Here is a 15,846-nt window from a genome sequence, read left to right as displayed (position 1 = left end):
AAAAGAAAAAAAAATTTTTTCAAAAATGTTTTGTAGAGTCAGGATCTCATTCCTTCAACCAGGCTGGAGTGCAGTGGTGTAATCATAGCTTGTTGCAGCCTTGAACTCCTGGCTTCAAGCCATCCTTTCATCTTGGCCTCCGAAGGCTGAAGTTGTTTACATCTCCTCTGCAATCCAGCTTTTGTGAAGGTGTGAAATCATATTACAAACCCTCCAACCAATCCGTCAAACACCTCCTTTTCTAACTCTCCAGTATTTCTCCTTAGGGACAGGTAGGGTGAGGGCCAGACATTTAGAGACCATTCCTGTAACTCAGAACCCACTGGCATTATTCAAAGTAGTTAACCCTAAACTGTTTCCCCAGTCCTGCCTTGCCCTTCCATTGGGCAACACAATAAAGCTCTGGATCATTCTTTCCCCTTTATTCTGCCTCTTGACCGAATCTGGTACTTCCTCCTGTGGCCCTGTCTAGCGTGGCATGGCCTGGTGTGGCCTGGCATGGTGTGGTGTGGCCCCATCTCTCGGGAAAAGTATGTAATAAATTCTTCTTGGCTAGGCGCAGTGGCTCACGCCTGTAATCCCAGCACTTTGGGAGGCGAAGGTAGGCAGATCACCTTAGGTCAGGAGTTTGAGACCAGCCTGGCCAACATGATGAAACCCCATCTCTACTAAAAATACAAAAATTAGCTGGGTGTGGTGGCGGACACCTGTAATCCCAGCTACTTGGGAAGGTGAGGCAGGAGAATCACTTGAACCCACAAGGCAGAGGTTGCAGTGAACAAGATCACGCCTCTGCGCTCTGGCCTGGGTGAGGGAGTAAGACTCCCTCTCAAACAAACAAACAAACAAAATATTCTTTCAGTGGCATTGACCTCTCTCTGTCATCACTCAGTACTAACTTTAAAAATTAAGCCCCAGGCACAAATCATCAGTCACCCATGATATGCAACCCTCACCAGTGCTGTACTCAGGAAAAGTGGTGTGTTTTGTTTTTCAAGAATAATTAAGGAGGCTTAAAACGAATGCTTCATAAAACTTTTAAATCTGCCCCTTCTTCTCACCACATTTTGATGATTGTTTTTAGATAAGGTTACATATACATATATATTTTTTCTGAGTTATTAATTCACCATCTAGTTACAAGATGTGGGGAGAGAAGAAAGCAGATGGCAGATGTTCTGCCAAAAAAATAGTAAGAAACATCTGAAAATGTTTTTAAAAAACCTCTCAAAACCTGACATTGAAATCGATCAGATATTCTCAGGCACTTTAGTGCCTCTTTCTGACTGGAGGGAATTCAATTTCTTTGCATATGACTATTTCAAGAGAGCTTTTTCTCCTGCTGCTATATTGAGTGATTTATCTTTGTTGTTGTTGTTTGTTTTTGTTTTTTGAGACAGGATCTGGCTCTGTCACCCAGGCTGGAGTGCAGTGGCTCGAACACAGCTCACTGCAGCCTCCGCCTCCCGGGCTCAAGTCATCCTCCCACCTCAGCCTCCCAGCAGTTGGGACTACAGGTGCAAACCATCACACCCGACTAATTTTTAAATATTTTTTATAGAGATGAGGGTCTCACTGTGTTGCCCAGGCTGGCTTGAACTCCTGAGCTCAAGTGATGCACCCACCTCAGCCTCCCAAATTGTTGGGATTATAGGCATGAGCCAACGTGTCCAGCCAGTGATTTGTTTTTTAATACGCAAGCAAGCATGCATCGCCACTGCCTACCCTGGGATTGGCATTATCTCCTATGTGAGTTGGTTTGCCTGGGAAGGTTAACATTGTGTAGTAAGCATGTGAATTTCTGCTTCCAGAGTCTTGTTACGGTGGCTCTTAAACTGAAGGCAAGAATCACCTGGGGTGATGGCCGGGCGCAGTGGCTCACACCTGTAATCCCAGCACTTTGGGAGGCCGAGGCAGGTGGATCATGAGGTCAGGAGATCGAGACCATCCTGGCTAACATGGTGAAACCCCATCTGTACTAAAAATGCAAAAAATTAGCCAGGTGTGGTGGCAGGCACCTGTAGTCCCAGCTACTCAGGAGGCTGAGGCAGGAGAATGGCGTGAACCCGGAAGGCGGAGCTTGCAGTGAGCCGAGATCATGCCACTACACTCCAGCCTGGGGGACAGAGCAAGACTCCATCTCAAAGAAAAAAAAAAAAAAAAAGAATCACTTGGGGTGAGTGTGTTCAAAGGCAGACTCCTGAGCCCCTCCCCCAAAGAGTGGTTGCAGAAGCTCTGAGATGTTTCTAGGAGTCTGTATTTCCAATACAGTTACCAAGTGATTATTCTGATGCAGGTAGTCAGTGGGCCATGCCCTGAGAAACATTGGGCCTTGAACAAGTGTGTTTTTCGTACACTGGAACGGGTTGAGCCCCCAAATAAAATATGTTCAAGTATCTAATCCCTAGTGGCTGTGATATGACCTTATTTGGAAATACAGTGTTTGCAGATATAATTAAGTTAAACATCTCAAGATGAGATTATCCTGGATTTAGGGTAAGCCCCAAATCTAATGACTAGTATCTTTATAAGATAAAGGAGAGATCAAATCGCTTGAGCCCGGGAGGCAGAGGTTGCAGTGAGCCAAAATTACGCCATTGCATTTCAGTCTGGGAGACTGGAGTGAAACCCTGTCTCAAAAAAAAAAAAAAAAAAAAAGAGATTGAAGACATAGAGACACGGGAGAAGGCCATGTGAGGATGGAGGCAGAGATCTGAATGACGCTGCTATAAAGTTATGGAATGCCTGGAGCCACCAGACGCTGGAAGAGGCAAGAGAGGACCCTCCCGTAGAGCATCAGAGCCGAGTGTGGCCCTGCTGACATCTCGATTCCAAACTTCTGGCTTCCAGAACTATAAGAAGATTAATTTCTGTTGTTTTAAGCCACCGCATTTGTGGCAATTAGTCATAGCACCCACAGGAAATTAACACAGACACATACTCCTGCTGGGCCTGAGAAGCGCGTCGTGCATTCTGTGTGGCCTGATCCACTTCACACAGGTCGTGCATAAGCGGAATCACCTATTCACTGAATAAGGACTTTTCACCACAGATCATTTTGTAAAGGACGGAATTCTGTAATGTGATCAACTTCTTCAACTTCCTATGTTTTAGAAAGTTATATTTTCTGAAATACCTCCTATAGCCTGTAATTTCCTTCTCTTTTGTGTGTCTGCTGGAAAATAATTTGTCCACTTACCCATCAGACCTCAACAATTTATTTACTTATTTATTTATTTAAGGTTTTTTTTTTGAGACAGAGCCTCACTCTGTCGCCCAGGCTAGAGTGAAGCGGCATGACCCCGGCTCACTGCAACCTCCACTTTCCGGGTTCAAGCAATTCTCCCTGCCTCAGCCTCCCAGTAGCTGTATTACAGGCACCTGTCACCATGTCCAGCTAATTTTTGTATTTTTAGTAGAGACAAGGTTTCACCATGTTGGCCAGGCTGGTCTTGAACTCCTGACCTCAGGTAATCCTCCTGCTTCGGCCTCCCAAAGTGTTGGGATTACAGGCATAAGCCACTGCTCCCAGCCCTCAACAATTTATTTTTGGCCAAAGATTTCTTCAGGTGCTCATTCCAGACAACAAATGCTCTACCACTTTGTTCTAAAAGAATATTAACATCATAATTGGCTCAGGCCTTCAGAGGGCTCCGATCTCTCCAGGAGCAGATGTTCTTGGGCTCAACTCAGCCACTGGAAGGACATTTGCTGACACCTGATTGGTACACTGCCCCGCATGCTTCTGCTGACAGCTAGAAAAACACCCTGGAAGGGCAGTCAAGGGACCATTCATCCTGTCCTCTCTTCTTACTAATGGCCATAAGCCTATTCAGCACAGCTGCAGGGGATGATCAAAAAGTTATCACAATTAGGAGCTGGTTTCATTGCCTTGGATGAAATTCCATTGACCCAGAGGAAGCAAAAAGCATCAGCCCGCCTTTAAGTCAAGGGTTTCAAACTCAAATGCCTACAGGGGCCAGGCAGATGACAGAAATGAGTGATGCGGGCCAGGTATAAGCACTAAGGAGTGGCGGGGACAGTGAAGAACCAGAAAGCCCAGCCCCTTTCTAAATAGGACCACTGACACTCAGCTCCAGCCAGTGGCCACCATGTAAGATATGGACCTTGGGTTGTCAAATAGTTTAATTTTTTTTATCAAATAGTTTAATTTTTCAAAAAAGCAGAAAGTCCAAGGTTTTACATAGAATGTCTCAAATTTTATTTTTGTTTATTAATTTTTGAGACAGGGTCTCACTTTGTCACCCAGGCTGGAGTGCAGTGGCACAACCACGGTTCACTGCAGCCTCAACTTCCCAGGTTCAAGTAATCCTCCTGCCTCAGCCTCCTGAGTAGCTGGGACCAGAGGTGCATGCCCCCATACCTGGCTGATGTTTTAAAAATTATTTGTAGAGATGGGGTCTCCCTATGTTGCCCAGGCTAGCCTCAAACCCCCAGGTTCAAGTGATCCTCCCACCTTGGCCTCCCAAAGTGCTGGGATTATAGGCATGAGCCACCGCACCTGGCCTGTCTCAAGTTTTAAAACATCATGCAGGCCAAAAAACAAAAAAACAGAAACAGAAACACATTTAAGGGGCTGCCTGCCAGTTTATGAGGTTGCTTTGAGTAATATATAAGGAATACTCCATCATATACAGCATATGCAGAACTTTGCATAAGATCTTTTCTACTGAAGACAGTATTTCAAAGCCCACGAGGAGAACTCCCACCCAAGTTACTTCAGATAATAGGTTGGTATGAAAGGAATGATGCAGTAGAATGGACAGAAGGATTAGGATCCTTAAGGTAAGAATGGGACTCACTGGAACAATAATAGATGACTTTGAAAAAGCACCAAATAAAAATCCTACAAATGAAAATTATAGGCCAGGCGCAGTGGCTCACACCTGCAATCCCAACGCTTTAGGAGGCCAAGGCAGGTGAATTGCTTGAGCCAGGAGTTTGAGACCAGCCTGGTCAATGTAGTGAGACCCTGTCTCTACAAAAAGATTTTAAAAATTAGCTGGGCATGGTGGCGTGCACCTGTAGTCCTAGCTACTCAGGAGGCTGAGGTGGGAGGATCACTTGAGCCTGGGAGGCAGAGGTTGCAGTGAGCTATAATTGCACCCAGTCCACTCCAACCTGGGTGACAGAGTGAGACTCTGTCTCAGAAAAAAAACCAAAACATTATAACCATAGATATTTTTAAAAATAAAAAGCATATGATAAAATGTGCACAACCTTTGATTCAATAAGTCTAGAAACTTATCCTAAGGAAGTAACCTGGAATTCAAAGAAAAGTTTATGTGCAAAGATGCACACTGTGGTTACTTGTAATAGAAAAACTGGAAGCAACTCAAATAGTCAATCATGGAGGCGTGGGTGAGAAAATCATGAGATGGGAAGGAAGGGGTGGAGTGTGAGTGTGGGGTCAGAGTGATGTGAGTTAGAATTATTCAGCATGTACTATCAGCTGTGGGTCTTGGGCAAATCATCTTCCAGAAACAATATCTTCCTTCCAGGGTTGTTGGGAGATTTAGGGATGGTGACGGGGAGTGCTTGGTGTATGGAAAACCCTCCTTGGGCCGGGCGCAGTGGCTCATGCCTCTAATCCTAGCACTTTGGGAAGCCAAGGCGGGCAGATCACTTGAGGTCAAGAGTTCGAGAACAGACTGGCCAACATGGTGAAACCCCGTCTCTACTGAATATACAAAAATTAGCTGCGTGTGGTGGCACATGCCTATGGTCCCAGAAACTTGGGAAGTGGGAGGATCGCTTGGACCTAGGAGGCAGAGGTTGAGTGAGCTGAGATTGTGCCACTGCACTCCGGCCTGGGCAAACAGAGTGTGATTCCATCTAAAAAAAAAAAAAAAAAGGAAAAGAAAAGAAAACACTCCCTGAATTGTAGCAGTTGTTATTTGTTCACTTACAAAATGGAAAGTTATGATCATTAATGTGATGGTTACAAAGAATTTTGAGTGACTGGGGTATGAAAAACCCCACAGAATACCACGAGAGAGAGAGATATATATGCAATGGTCTCACAGGAGCTGTATGAAATAATTGGTACAGATGAGGAAAATTCCCCCAAGGGTTGTTATTGATTATTTCAGGGTAGAGGAATTATGGGTGATTTTGATCCCCCCCTATGCTTTTCTGTTTCCCAATAGTTTTGTTTTATAAACAGTGTGCATCCGCCTGTAATCTCAGCTACTTGGGAGGCTGAGGCAGGAGAGTCGCTTGAACCTGGGAAGCGGAAGTTTGCAGTGACTGAGATGGCGCCATTGCACTCCAGCCTGGGTGACAGAGCGAGACTCCATTTCAAAAAAATAAATAAGTAAAAAATAAAGAGTGTGTGTCTCTTTTGAGAATTTTAAAAAATTATGGAAAAAATTCAGTTATCGCCTAGTTCTTAGAGAAAGTCTTTTTTCATTCATCTTGTTGCCTTGGAAACCAAAATTAGTCTCATCAGTTCCTGGGAATGCGATTCAGCCACTGGGTGAGTTTGACCTGGGCCTTGGAGTTACCTGAAGTTGTAGCCAGGGTACAAGGACACGTTGGTGGTCTTGTCGTCAAGGCGACGGAAACTGTATTTGGGACGGCAGTGATGGAACCAACGGTCTAGGTTGCAGTCCCAGTAGATCTCAATGCCCATTATTCCGCCCTGAAGGATCAACAAGAGACAGTCTCTACGGCTGCTGGGTGTGAGTTATGCAACCGCCAGACATCTCCCTGCATAGCCATGATTGCTTAAGGTTTTTAGAGGAAAAACGCTGAATTGAAGAACCGTATGTACAGCCCCATCTAACTCGCACAAGTGTTTTTGTGGCAGCCACCATCGCCTCTCCTCACTCTCCCTACCCCCATCTGGGACACATCACCGTTAAACTCATTGTCCTAAAATACAACTTTCAACAGACCACTCCTGTACCTAAACACCTTTAATGCCCCCCACGCCCCCATTAAAGATCAAGTCCAAACTTATTAGACTGGAATTCAGGGAACTCTATCAAATATCTTTTCTGCTTTACCTCCTAGTACTCCCCTAGGGAAAGCTCTTTGCAGATGCGATTACATGAAGGATTTTTTTTTTTTTTTGAGATGGAGTTTCCCTCTTGTCACCAAGGCTGGAGTGCAGTGGTGCAATCATGGCTCACTGCAACCTCTGCCTCCCAGGTTCAAGCAATTCTCCTGTCTCAGCCTCCCGAGTAGCTGGGATTACAGGAGCCCACCACCACGCCCAGCTATTTTTTTTTTTGTGTGTGTGTGTTTAGTAGAGATGGGCTTTCACCATGTTGGCCAGGCTGGTGTTGAACTCCTGACCTCAAGTGATCCGCCCACCTCAGCCTCCCAAAGTGCTGGGATTACAGGCATGAGCCACCGTGCCCAGCCTAAATGAAGGATCTTGAGATGGGAGATTATCCTGGATTATCCAGCTGGTCCTTAAATGCCCCCTCTTGTAAGTGCTCTCTCTCTTTATAAGACAGAGGCAAAGAGCGATTGGACACAGGATAGGGAGTGAAAGTGACCACTGAGGCAAGATGTTATGCTGCTGGCTTTGAAGAAATGCAAGGAATGCAGCTCCAGAAGGTGGAAAAGCTGAGGAACTGGATTCTCCCCTAAAGCCCCGGAGGGAGCATGGCCCTGGCTCAGGGAAAATCATCTCCAACTTCTGATCTCTGGCAACATAAGCAAATATGTGTTGTTTTAAGCCACTAAGCTTTGGTAACTTGTTACGGCAGCCACAGGAAAGGAATACACCAAGTAGCTCTCACTTATTAGATTGTTTTGGGATTTGACAAGGTAGCGTAGGTAAAGTCCTTAGCGCAGTAGGTGGATTTACTAAATGCTCAGTAAATGTGAGCCACATTATGAAGACCCAGTGGCCCGGCCTCTTGGCTGTTTGACATCCTCCATCCCCAGACACACAGCCCCACATCCCAGTGTACAAAGCACCACCAACCTGAATTGCCACATCTGAAAAATTATCGCCTGTTTCTCGGAAGATGTCTCCTAGTCGGAAAATGGGACACTGTGGATTCTGAGTCTTGTGGAAGGTACAAGTGATGTTTAAACCTGGCAAGATGTTTCTCCTGTGCATAATTAAAAGCAAACAAACATCTCGATTGAAAACAGATCTGTCTCTTTCCCAGGAGTGAGCCAGTGTGGTGGAGAGGTTCCATGAAAGCCCCAAATGATCCCTGCCTCCTGGGACCCCTGGGCAGTGGCCTCTTACATTGGACCAGGGTTGATCTGTGTGACCAATGGCATATGGCAGAAGTGTTGGGGTCTCACTCCCAAAGACTGTGGCTTCCATCTTGGTTATACTCTTGGTTGCTTGCTCTGTCTCTCTTGGGTCACTTGCTCTGGGAGAAGCCAGCCACCATATATCAAGGATACTCAAGTGGTCCTAGGGCGAGGTTCACGTGGTGAGGAACCGAGCCCTCCCATCAGCAACTGTGTGAGAGCTTGGAAAAGGGTTCTCCAGCCCCAGTCAAGCCTAGAAATGACTGCAGGCCTGGTTGACAGCTTGGCTACAACCTGACAGACCTTGAGCCAGAACCACACAGCAAAGTCATTCCCAGATTCCTGACCCAGAGAAACCATGGGAGACAATAGGCGTTTGTTGTTTCAGGCTTCTGAGGTTTGGGATAATTTATTACGCAGCAGTAGATAACTAAGACAGCCAGGCAGCCTGGGCACTTACGTGGTGTAGTTGTGGCCGGGGAAGTCGATATTGTTCTTGATGAGCACGGTGAAGTTTTCGGCACTGTTCAAGAGAGCAGGCCTGGGAGAGAGACAGGCAGAATTGCCATTAGTGACTGTGGTGACTTAGGGAGCCCATGGGCCAGTGGGACCAGAGGCTTCTGGTTTCTTGGCTTGGTCTTTGGGATGCATGAAGAGAAATGGATACAGCAAACCTAGTGGGCAAAGCATTCTGAAACTCTCCACAAAGCCCCTCCAGCTCCTCCAAGAATTTCTCCCTTCTTGAGATCTGGTATGGTTTGGCTCTGTGTCCCCACCCAAATCTCATCTTGAATTGTAATCCCCATGTGCCAGGGGAGGGGCCTGGTGGGAGGTGACTGAATCATGGGGGCGGACTTCCCCCTTGCTGTTCTCGTGATAGTGAGTGAGTTCTCATGAGATCTGATCATTTAAAAGTGTGCGGCACATCCCCCACAACCCACCTCCTGCTCCATCATGGTAAGATGTGTTTGCTTCCCCTTCGCCTTCTGCCATGATTGTAAGTCTCCTGAGGCTTCCTGTTAAGCCTGTGGAGCTGTGAGTCAATTAAACCTCTTTTTTTCATAAAGTATTCGGTCTCAGGTAGTTCTTTTTTTTTTTTTTCTGAGATGGAGTCTCACTCTGCTACCCAGGCTGGAGTGCAGTGGCGTGATCTCGGGTCACTGCAACCTCCACCTCCCGGGTTCAAGCGACTCTCCTGCCTCAGCCTCCCGAGTAGCCGGGATTACAGGCGTGTGCCACCACACCTGGCTAATTTATGTAATTTTTGGTAGAGATGGGGTTTCACCATGTTTGCCAGGCTGGTATCGAACTCCTGACCTCAAGTGATCTGCCTGCCTCAGCCTCCCAAAGTGCTGGGATTACAGGCGTGAGCCACTGCACCTGGCTAGGTAGTTCTTTGTGTGAGAACGGACTAATACAAGACCCAGTGGCATTTACTGTGGCACCTCTCACCTGATGTAATTACACATTCAGGTATGTACAGAGGTTGAGACTTGCTCCGTAATTGGGACTTGTATTTTACCTAAAACTTAGCAAAGTCTCTTATGCGTAGTTACGTAGTTATGTATGAAATAAATATCTAACACCTACTACATGGTGATGGATGTGTTGAATGAATGATTAAACGAACCATTTTAGCTAATTCATATAATACATGAGAAACTGAAGTTCAGGGAGTTGCTTGCCCAGGTCACGTCAAAATCCAGCCCAGAGGCAGGCACACTGGAGATGCAGTTTATTTAATGAGTGAGTTGATGGCAGAGCTGGAACTGAAACTATAGTCAGTCAAGGGCCACTTGTCTTGAACAAGGACTACTTGAGTGGAGGCTGCTGTATCTCCCACAGCTGGGTGATTCCTTCTGTGACAAAGAAATGCCCCTGACCTAGAAATGAACCTGAGTGGAGCTATTAGCGATTGAGAACCATGAGGGGTGATGCTGCTGAGTGCACCCCCCATCTCGGCGTTGGAAAACCTTCGCCTGAGCCTTCTATAGGCCAGCTTGGGGCAGTTTTCTCTTTGCCCCACAATGCTGAGGGAATGATCCTGAATCACGTCGGTCTAGAACTGCGCTGTCCAATATGGTAGCCACTAGACATGTGTGGCTATTTAAATTCAAATTAAATTAAAAATTCAGGCTGGGAGCGATGGCTCACACCTGTAATCCCAGCACTTTGAGAGGCCAAGGCAGGAGGATCGCTTGAGCCCAGGAGTTCAAAACCAGCCTGGGCAACATAGCAAGACTCTATCTATCTATCTATCTATCTATCTATCTATCTATCTATCTATCTATCTATCTATTATCTATCTATCTATCATCTATCATCTGTCATCTATCTTTCAAAAATTCGGTAGTCACATTTCATGTACTCAATAGCCACATGTACCTAATAGCTGCCCTATTGGACAGCACAGATACAGAAATTTCCATCACTGCATCAAGTTCTATTTGATAGTGCTGGTCTAGAACCACCACACTTCTAGGGGCAGATTGTGTGTGTGTGTGTGTGTGTGTGTGTAAGCCAGGCATGGGGCTTACCTTACAATAACTGTACAAGTATCATCTCATTTAATCCTTACAACAGCCCTATGAAGTTGGTGAAATTGTTATTCAGCTTTTACAGGTGAGGACACTGAAACTCAGAGAGGTTAAGCCATTTGCCCAAGGACACACAGCAAAAATGTGTTAGAGCTAGGAATTGAATCCAGGTCTTTCTAATTATTCTCTGCTGAAATACATCAGCCCTTGTGGCTTCTGAGATTTAACATTGTGACTTTGTGTATTGAAGTGAAGCATCAATACAAGGAACCACCAAATCTGTATGTCATTGTAAGCATTTAATTTGAGAAAACTTCCTTTCCCTCCCCTCTTTTACCCTCACCCCTTTTCCTATTTCCTCCCCTTCCCCTTCTCTTTCCTTGCTTCGTCCTTCCCTTCCATCTCCCTCCTTCCTTCCATCTCCCTCCTTCCTTCCTATCCTTAATCACTCAGTATGGACACTGACAAGTCAGAAGGGATCCTGCTGTGGCACTAGAGGAGGGGGTCTGGGGGTACCCTGGAAGATCTGGGGGAGGGAAGGGGGCCAGGGACACCCAAGGATGCTCAGGGTAGTAGCTATTTACCAGTTGGTACAGGATTGTTATAATAGTTTACCAACCACCATGGCCCTCCCAGAGACACTAGTTTGTGCCAAGCAGTGCATCCAGAGTGCAGGGGTCCCCAAGCCGGTAGGACCCAGGACTTTGCAGGGCTGTGCTGAGAGGGGAAGGCCCAAGCAGCCTCGGCAAGGCCTCATCTGGTCGCCGCTGAGGGCCACTGTGTCTGTCTCCCCATGCGACTCACCGGGGTGCCTCTTCCACTGCCTCGATGGGGCACCAGGCAGAGACTTCACAGGTCTTCTGCTTCCCTTCATATACTACACACCTTCCGGTCTGAATTCCTATAGGGGTCAAAGCATCATAGAACCACAGATGTGAAAGAACTGCGGAGAGGATGTTCTCCAGGAGGGACATCATTAACTCAACCCAGGCGAGAGACTAGGCTTTGACCAGGCTTTCCAACCCACGCAGCTTCAGCTTCCATCAAGCCCATCCTAACCACAATGAACACAAGGCAAGGCAAACAAGCAAAACATAATAAAGATCAGAGAGAACACAGAAAGACTGTGGATTCTGCTGGCTCTTTTGTTTCTTTACAAGAAAAGGTGCCCATGAGGGGAGCGAAACAGGTGTATGCTCTCACTTAGTATAAATGGACTAGAACATGGCTTCTCAAAGGGGCACAAGTCCCCCAAGGGGTACACAGCCTGTCCAGGATGTGCAAAGCCATGAAATCAGCATGGCACACCTTCCTGGAGTGTCAGGATGATTAATCAGTTTCCAAGGGAGAATTAATTAAATAGTGAGCAATGTTAAAAAAACTTTTATACCAACTCAAATACACATACAGTATGGAGTAGAATGCAGTAATGGGCATATGCCTTTTTGTGTGTGTTTGCATTATAACCACTGATTTTTTTTTTTTTTTACTATTTGCAGTATTTTAAAAATTGCCCTATGCCTTTTTTTTTGTTTGTTTGGTTTTTTTGATGGGGTCTTGCTCTGTCACCCATGCTGGAGTGCAGTGGCACGATCTTGGCTCACTGCAACCTCTGCCTTCCAGGTTCAAGTGATTCTCATGTCTCAGCCTCCCAAGTAGCTGGGATTACAAGCATGCACCACCATGTCTGGCTAGTTTTGGTATTTTTAGTAGAGACAGGGTTTCACCATGTTTTCCAGGCTGGTGTCGAACCCCTGACCTCAAGCATCCATCTGCCTCACCCTCCCAAAGTGCTGGGATTACAGGCATGAGCCTCTGCACTCGGTGCCCTGTGCCTTTTTAAGTTAAAACGTGAGATAAAGAAATTCTGCAGGTATCTCAATAGCACTGCTCTTAGACATAAATAAAATCAAATGAAAATAAAATAAAACAGTACAAAAAATGTTTAAAAAATAAAATAAAATAAAAAACAAAAAACAATTCTGCTGGTTAATATGGGTATTGCTGCCAGGTTCCCTGGGGGTATAAGTTTATGGTCCTCAACCTTTGAGGAAATTCAGGGGGAAAGTTTAGAATACTCAGATGATGCTATAGGCCATGTGAATTTTCTACCAATTAGAATCCTGAACCTGCTAGGTTTTTAGGAGCTTCTTCTCTCACTGGAAAACTGGAGTCATGTTTACAGTCAGCAGCTGGTCTGCTGGGGACAGAGCCGAAGCATGGGCAGACTCGCCTATGGCTTGGTGATGGTGGAAGAGGGCAGCTGAGAGCAGAGGCTGAAGACCTGAACTGGGCATCACAAATGTCACCAAGATGCCAGACCATCCACCCCTAGGGTCTCGGGAAAAGAAACAGAAGGTACCTTTGCTCTGCGGGTCCATCCATCCCTTTTTACAACCTCGGTCAGAGGAACAGAGCGTCCTGCGGGTGGGATACTGCAGATAGAAGGATGAGAGAGTGGGGAGTAAGTGACGTGTGTTACTAAGACGTGGAGAAGCGATTCGATATCCACCAGGATGTGCACACGAAGGCTTATAGCAGCACTACTCAGAATCGCCAAAAAAGTGGAAACCACGCAAGTGGCCACTGACGGATGAATGGACAAATAAAATGTGGTACATTCATACACAGAATCTTATTTAGCCATAAGAAGGATGAAGCGTTGACACAAGCTACAACATGGATGGACCTCGAGAACATGATGCTGAGTGAAAGAAGACAGACACAAAAGGCCACACCATGTACGATTCTATTTATAGGAAATGTCCAGAACAGGCATCTATAGAGACAGAAAGCAGACTGTGGCCAGACACAGGGGAAGGGGAGAATGGGGAGTGACTGCTATCAGATTTTGGGTTTCCTTTGTAGGTGATGAAAATGTTCTGGAGGCTGGGCACCGTGGCTCATCACGCCTGTAATCCCAGCACTTTGGGAGGCCAAGGCGGGCAGATCACCTGAGGTCAGGAGTCTGAGACCAGCCTGCTCAACATGGTGAAACTCCGTCTCTACTAAAAATACAAAAATTATCAGACATGGTGGTGCGTGCCTGTAATCCCAGCTACTAGGGAGGCTGAGGCAGGAGAATCGCTTGAACCCAGGAGGCGGAGGTTGCAGTGAGCTGAGATTGTGTCACTGCACTCCAGCCTGGGTGACAAGAGCAAAACTCCACCTAAAAAAAGAAAGAAAGAAAGGAAGGAAGGAAGGAAGGGAGTGAGGGAGAAAGAAAGAGAAAGAAAGAGAAAGAAAGAAAGAAAGAAAGAAAGAAAGGAAAGAAAGAAAAAGAAAGAAGAAAATATTCTGGAATTAGACGGTGGTGATGGTTGCACAACTCTGTGAATATACTAAAAACCACTGAATCGTATGTACACTTTAAAATGGTGGGGTTTACGGTATGTGAATTATATCCCAATACAAATAAATAAAAATGGGAAAAGCAGAGGTCTGGGCAGCTAGGGATCACTTTCAGGGATGTTGGCTGGAATGGAGGACAGGCGGCTTGGTCCAAGTGGCCTTGTGGCTGAAAGGACTGAGCAGGGCAAACAGGTGCGGGGACTCAGCAGGACACATGGAACTGAGAGACATTGGCCGGGACACTCGCCTGGCCCAAGAAAACGAGACCAGCTGGGTCTCAGGGCTGAAGGACAGAACACGGAAAAGAGAAATGAGCTGCCCTGATTTATGCATATTTCTCTTCCTGTTTTCTAGGGAGCAGGCTTCATGGCCAGTCTTGGGGAAGCCAGAACGTGACATAGGTGTGAAAATAGCCTCTGCCCCTTGTCATCTGTGCAATTTGTGGCTTCTACAGTGATTCAGGTCAAGGACCTAGGTCTTGGACCCAGGTATATCTGGTTCAGCAGTAGCTGCACCATTTTCTAGCTGAGAGACCTTGGCCAGCTCACTCACTTCTCTGAGCCTCAGTTTCATCATCTGTAAAAGCAGGGTGAACAAATTTGTCTTTTTTTTTTTCTTTTTTGGAGACAGAGTCTTGCTCCGTCGACCAGGCTAGAGTGCAATGGTGTGATCTTGGCTCACTGTAACCTCCACCTCCTGGGTTCAGGCAATTCTCCTGCCTCAGCCTCCTGAGTAGCTGGGATTACAGGCATGCACCACCACGCCTGGCTAATTTTTGTATTTTTAGTAGAGACGGTGTTTCACCATCTTGGCCAGGCTGGTCTTGAACTCCTGACCTCATGATCTGCCCACTTTGACCTCCCAAAGTTCTGGGATTATAGGCGTAAGCCATCATGCCAAGCCAACAAATTGTCTTGCATGGTTGTTGTGAAGATTAAATGAGTTATGAAAAGAAAGGGTTTAGCACATAGTACATGCTTAATGAATGTTTCTTGTAGTTTTCAAACTCTCTCATGATCTCTTTATTTCCCAGGCTGCCTTGTCATGTGGCATGCCGTTGGTCTCCACCCCTTGTGGCTCCCCAAATTAGATTATGAACCCTTTGAATACGTAGCCAAGGTCATCTCTTTGTAGCCCAAGTCCCTGGCAAATAGTAGGTCTTGATAGTCACGGAAGGAATGAATGTGTGATCATTCACTGTGGCTCATGGAAAGTTACATTTTCATTATCAACTGGATATGAATCTCAGGAAAGAAGAGAAATCAGTTTTATTTTGCTCTCCAAAAGGAATTCTAAAATTTAAAAAAAAACAGCATTAGTTTTGTTTTAATCTTCTCTTTTGTGATTGTTGCATGGATTAAAGATGGCCACAAATTCTTCGTCACTTTCTCCATTGAGAGGTGGAGTGTTTCCCCTACTTTCTGAAGCTGAGCCTGTGCTGTGACTGCAAAACCAATAGAAGCAGCAGAAGGAATGCTGTTGCCAGTTCCAGGCCTAAGCCTTAAGAAGGCCTGGAAGCTTCTATTTTTTTGTTTTGTTTTGAGGAACCTGAGCCACTATTAGAAAGTTTGACTACCCTGCTGGAGAGACAATGCTGACAGACCTTGAAGAGAGGGTAACTCTTAGGGGTTCCCAGAGAGGAAGAGATGTCTAGCTATCCCTGGGTGCCAGTTGAGGCTCCAAGGGATGCCAAACCCAGCTGCCATCAGAC

General features: G+C 46.0%; 1 protein-coding gene across 1 annotated transcript in view; it reads right to left on the bottom strand.

Moving 5' to 3' along the window:
- Positions 1–15,846, bottom strand: part of P2RX7 (purinergic receptor P2X 7) — a 55,971-nt gene that overhangs the window by 14,123 nt on the left and 26,002 nt on the right. The window contains exons 4-8 of the mRNA XM_024257337.3: positions 13,147–13,219; positions 11,589–11,685; positions 8,708–8,788; positions 7,964–8,093; positions 6,528–6,664 (exon numbers count right to left, since the gene is read on the bottom strand). Of these exons, the coding sequence (XP_024113105.1) occupies positions 6,528–6,664; positions 7,964–8,093; positions 8,708–8,788; positions 11,589–11,685; positions 13,147–13,219 (518 nt within the window). The remainder of the gene's footprint in view (positions 1–6,527; positions 6,665–7,963; positions 8,094–8,707; positions 8,789–11,588; positions 11,686–13,146; positions 13,220–15,846) is intronic.

Source organism: Pongo abelii, chromosome 10, assembly GCF_028885655.2.
Source record: "Pongo abelii isolate AG06213 chromosome 10, NHGRI_mPonAbe1-v2.0_pri, whole genome shotgun sequence".
Lineage (NCBI taxonomy): Eukaryota > Metazoa > Chordata > Mammalia > Primates > Hominidae > Pongo > Pongo abelii.
The sequence above is the reverse complement of the archived record's forward strand: the minus strand, read 5'-3'. Positions and strand labels throughout refer to the sequence as shown.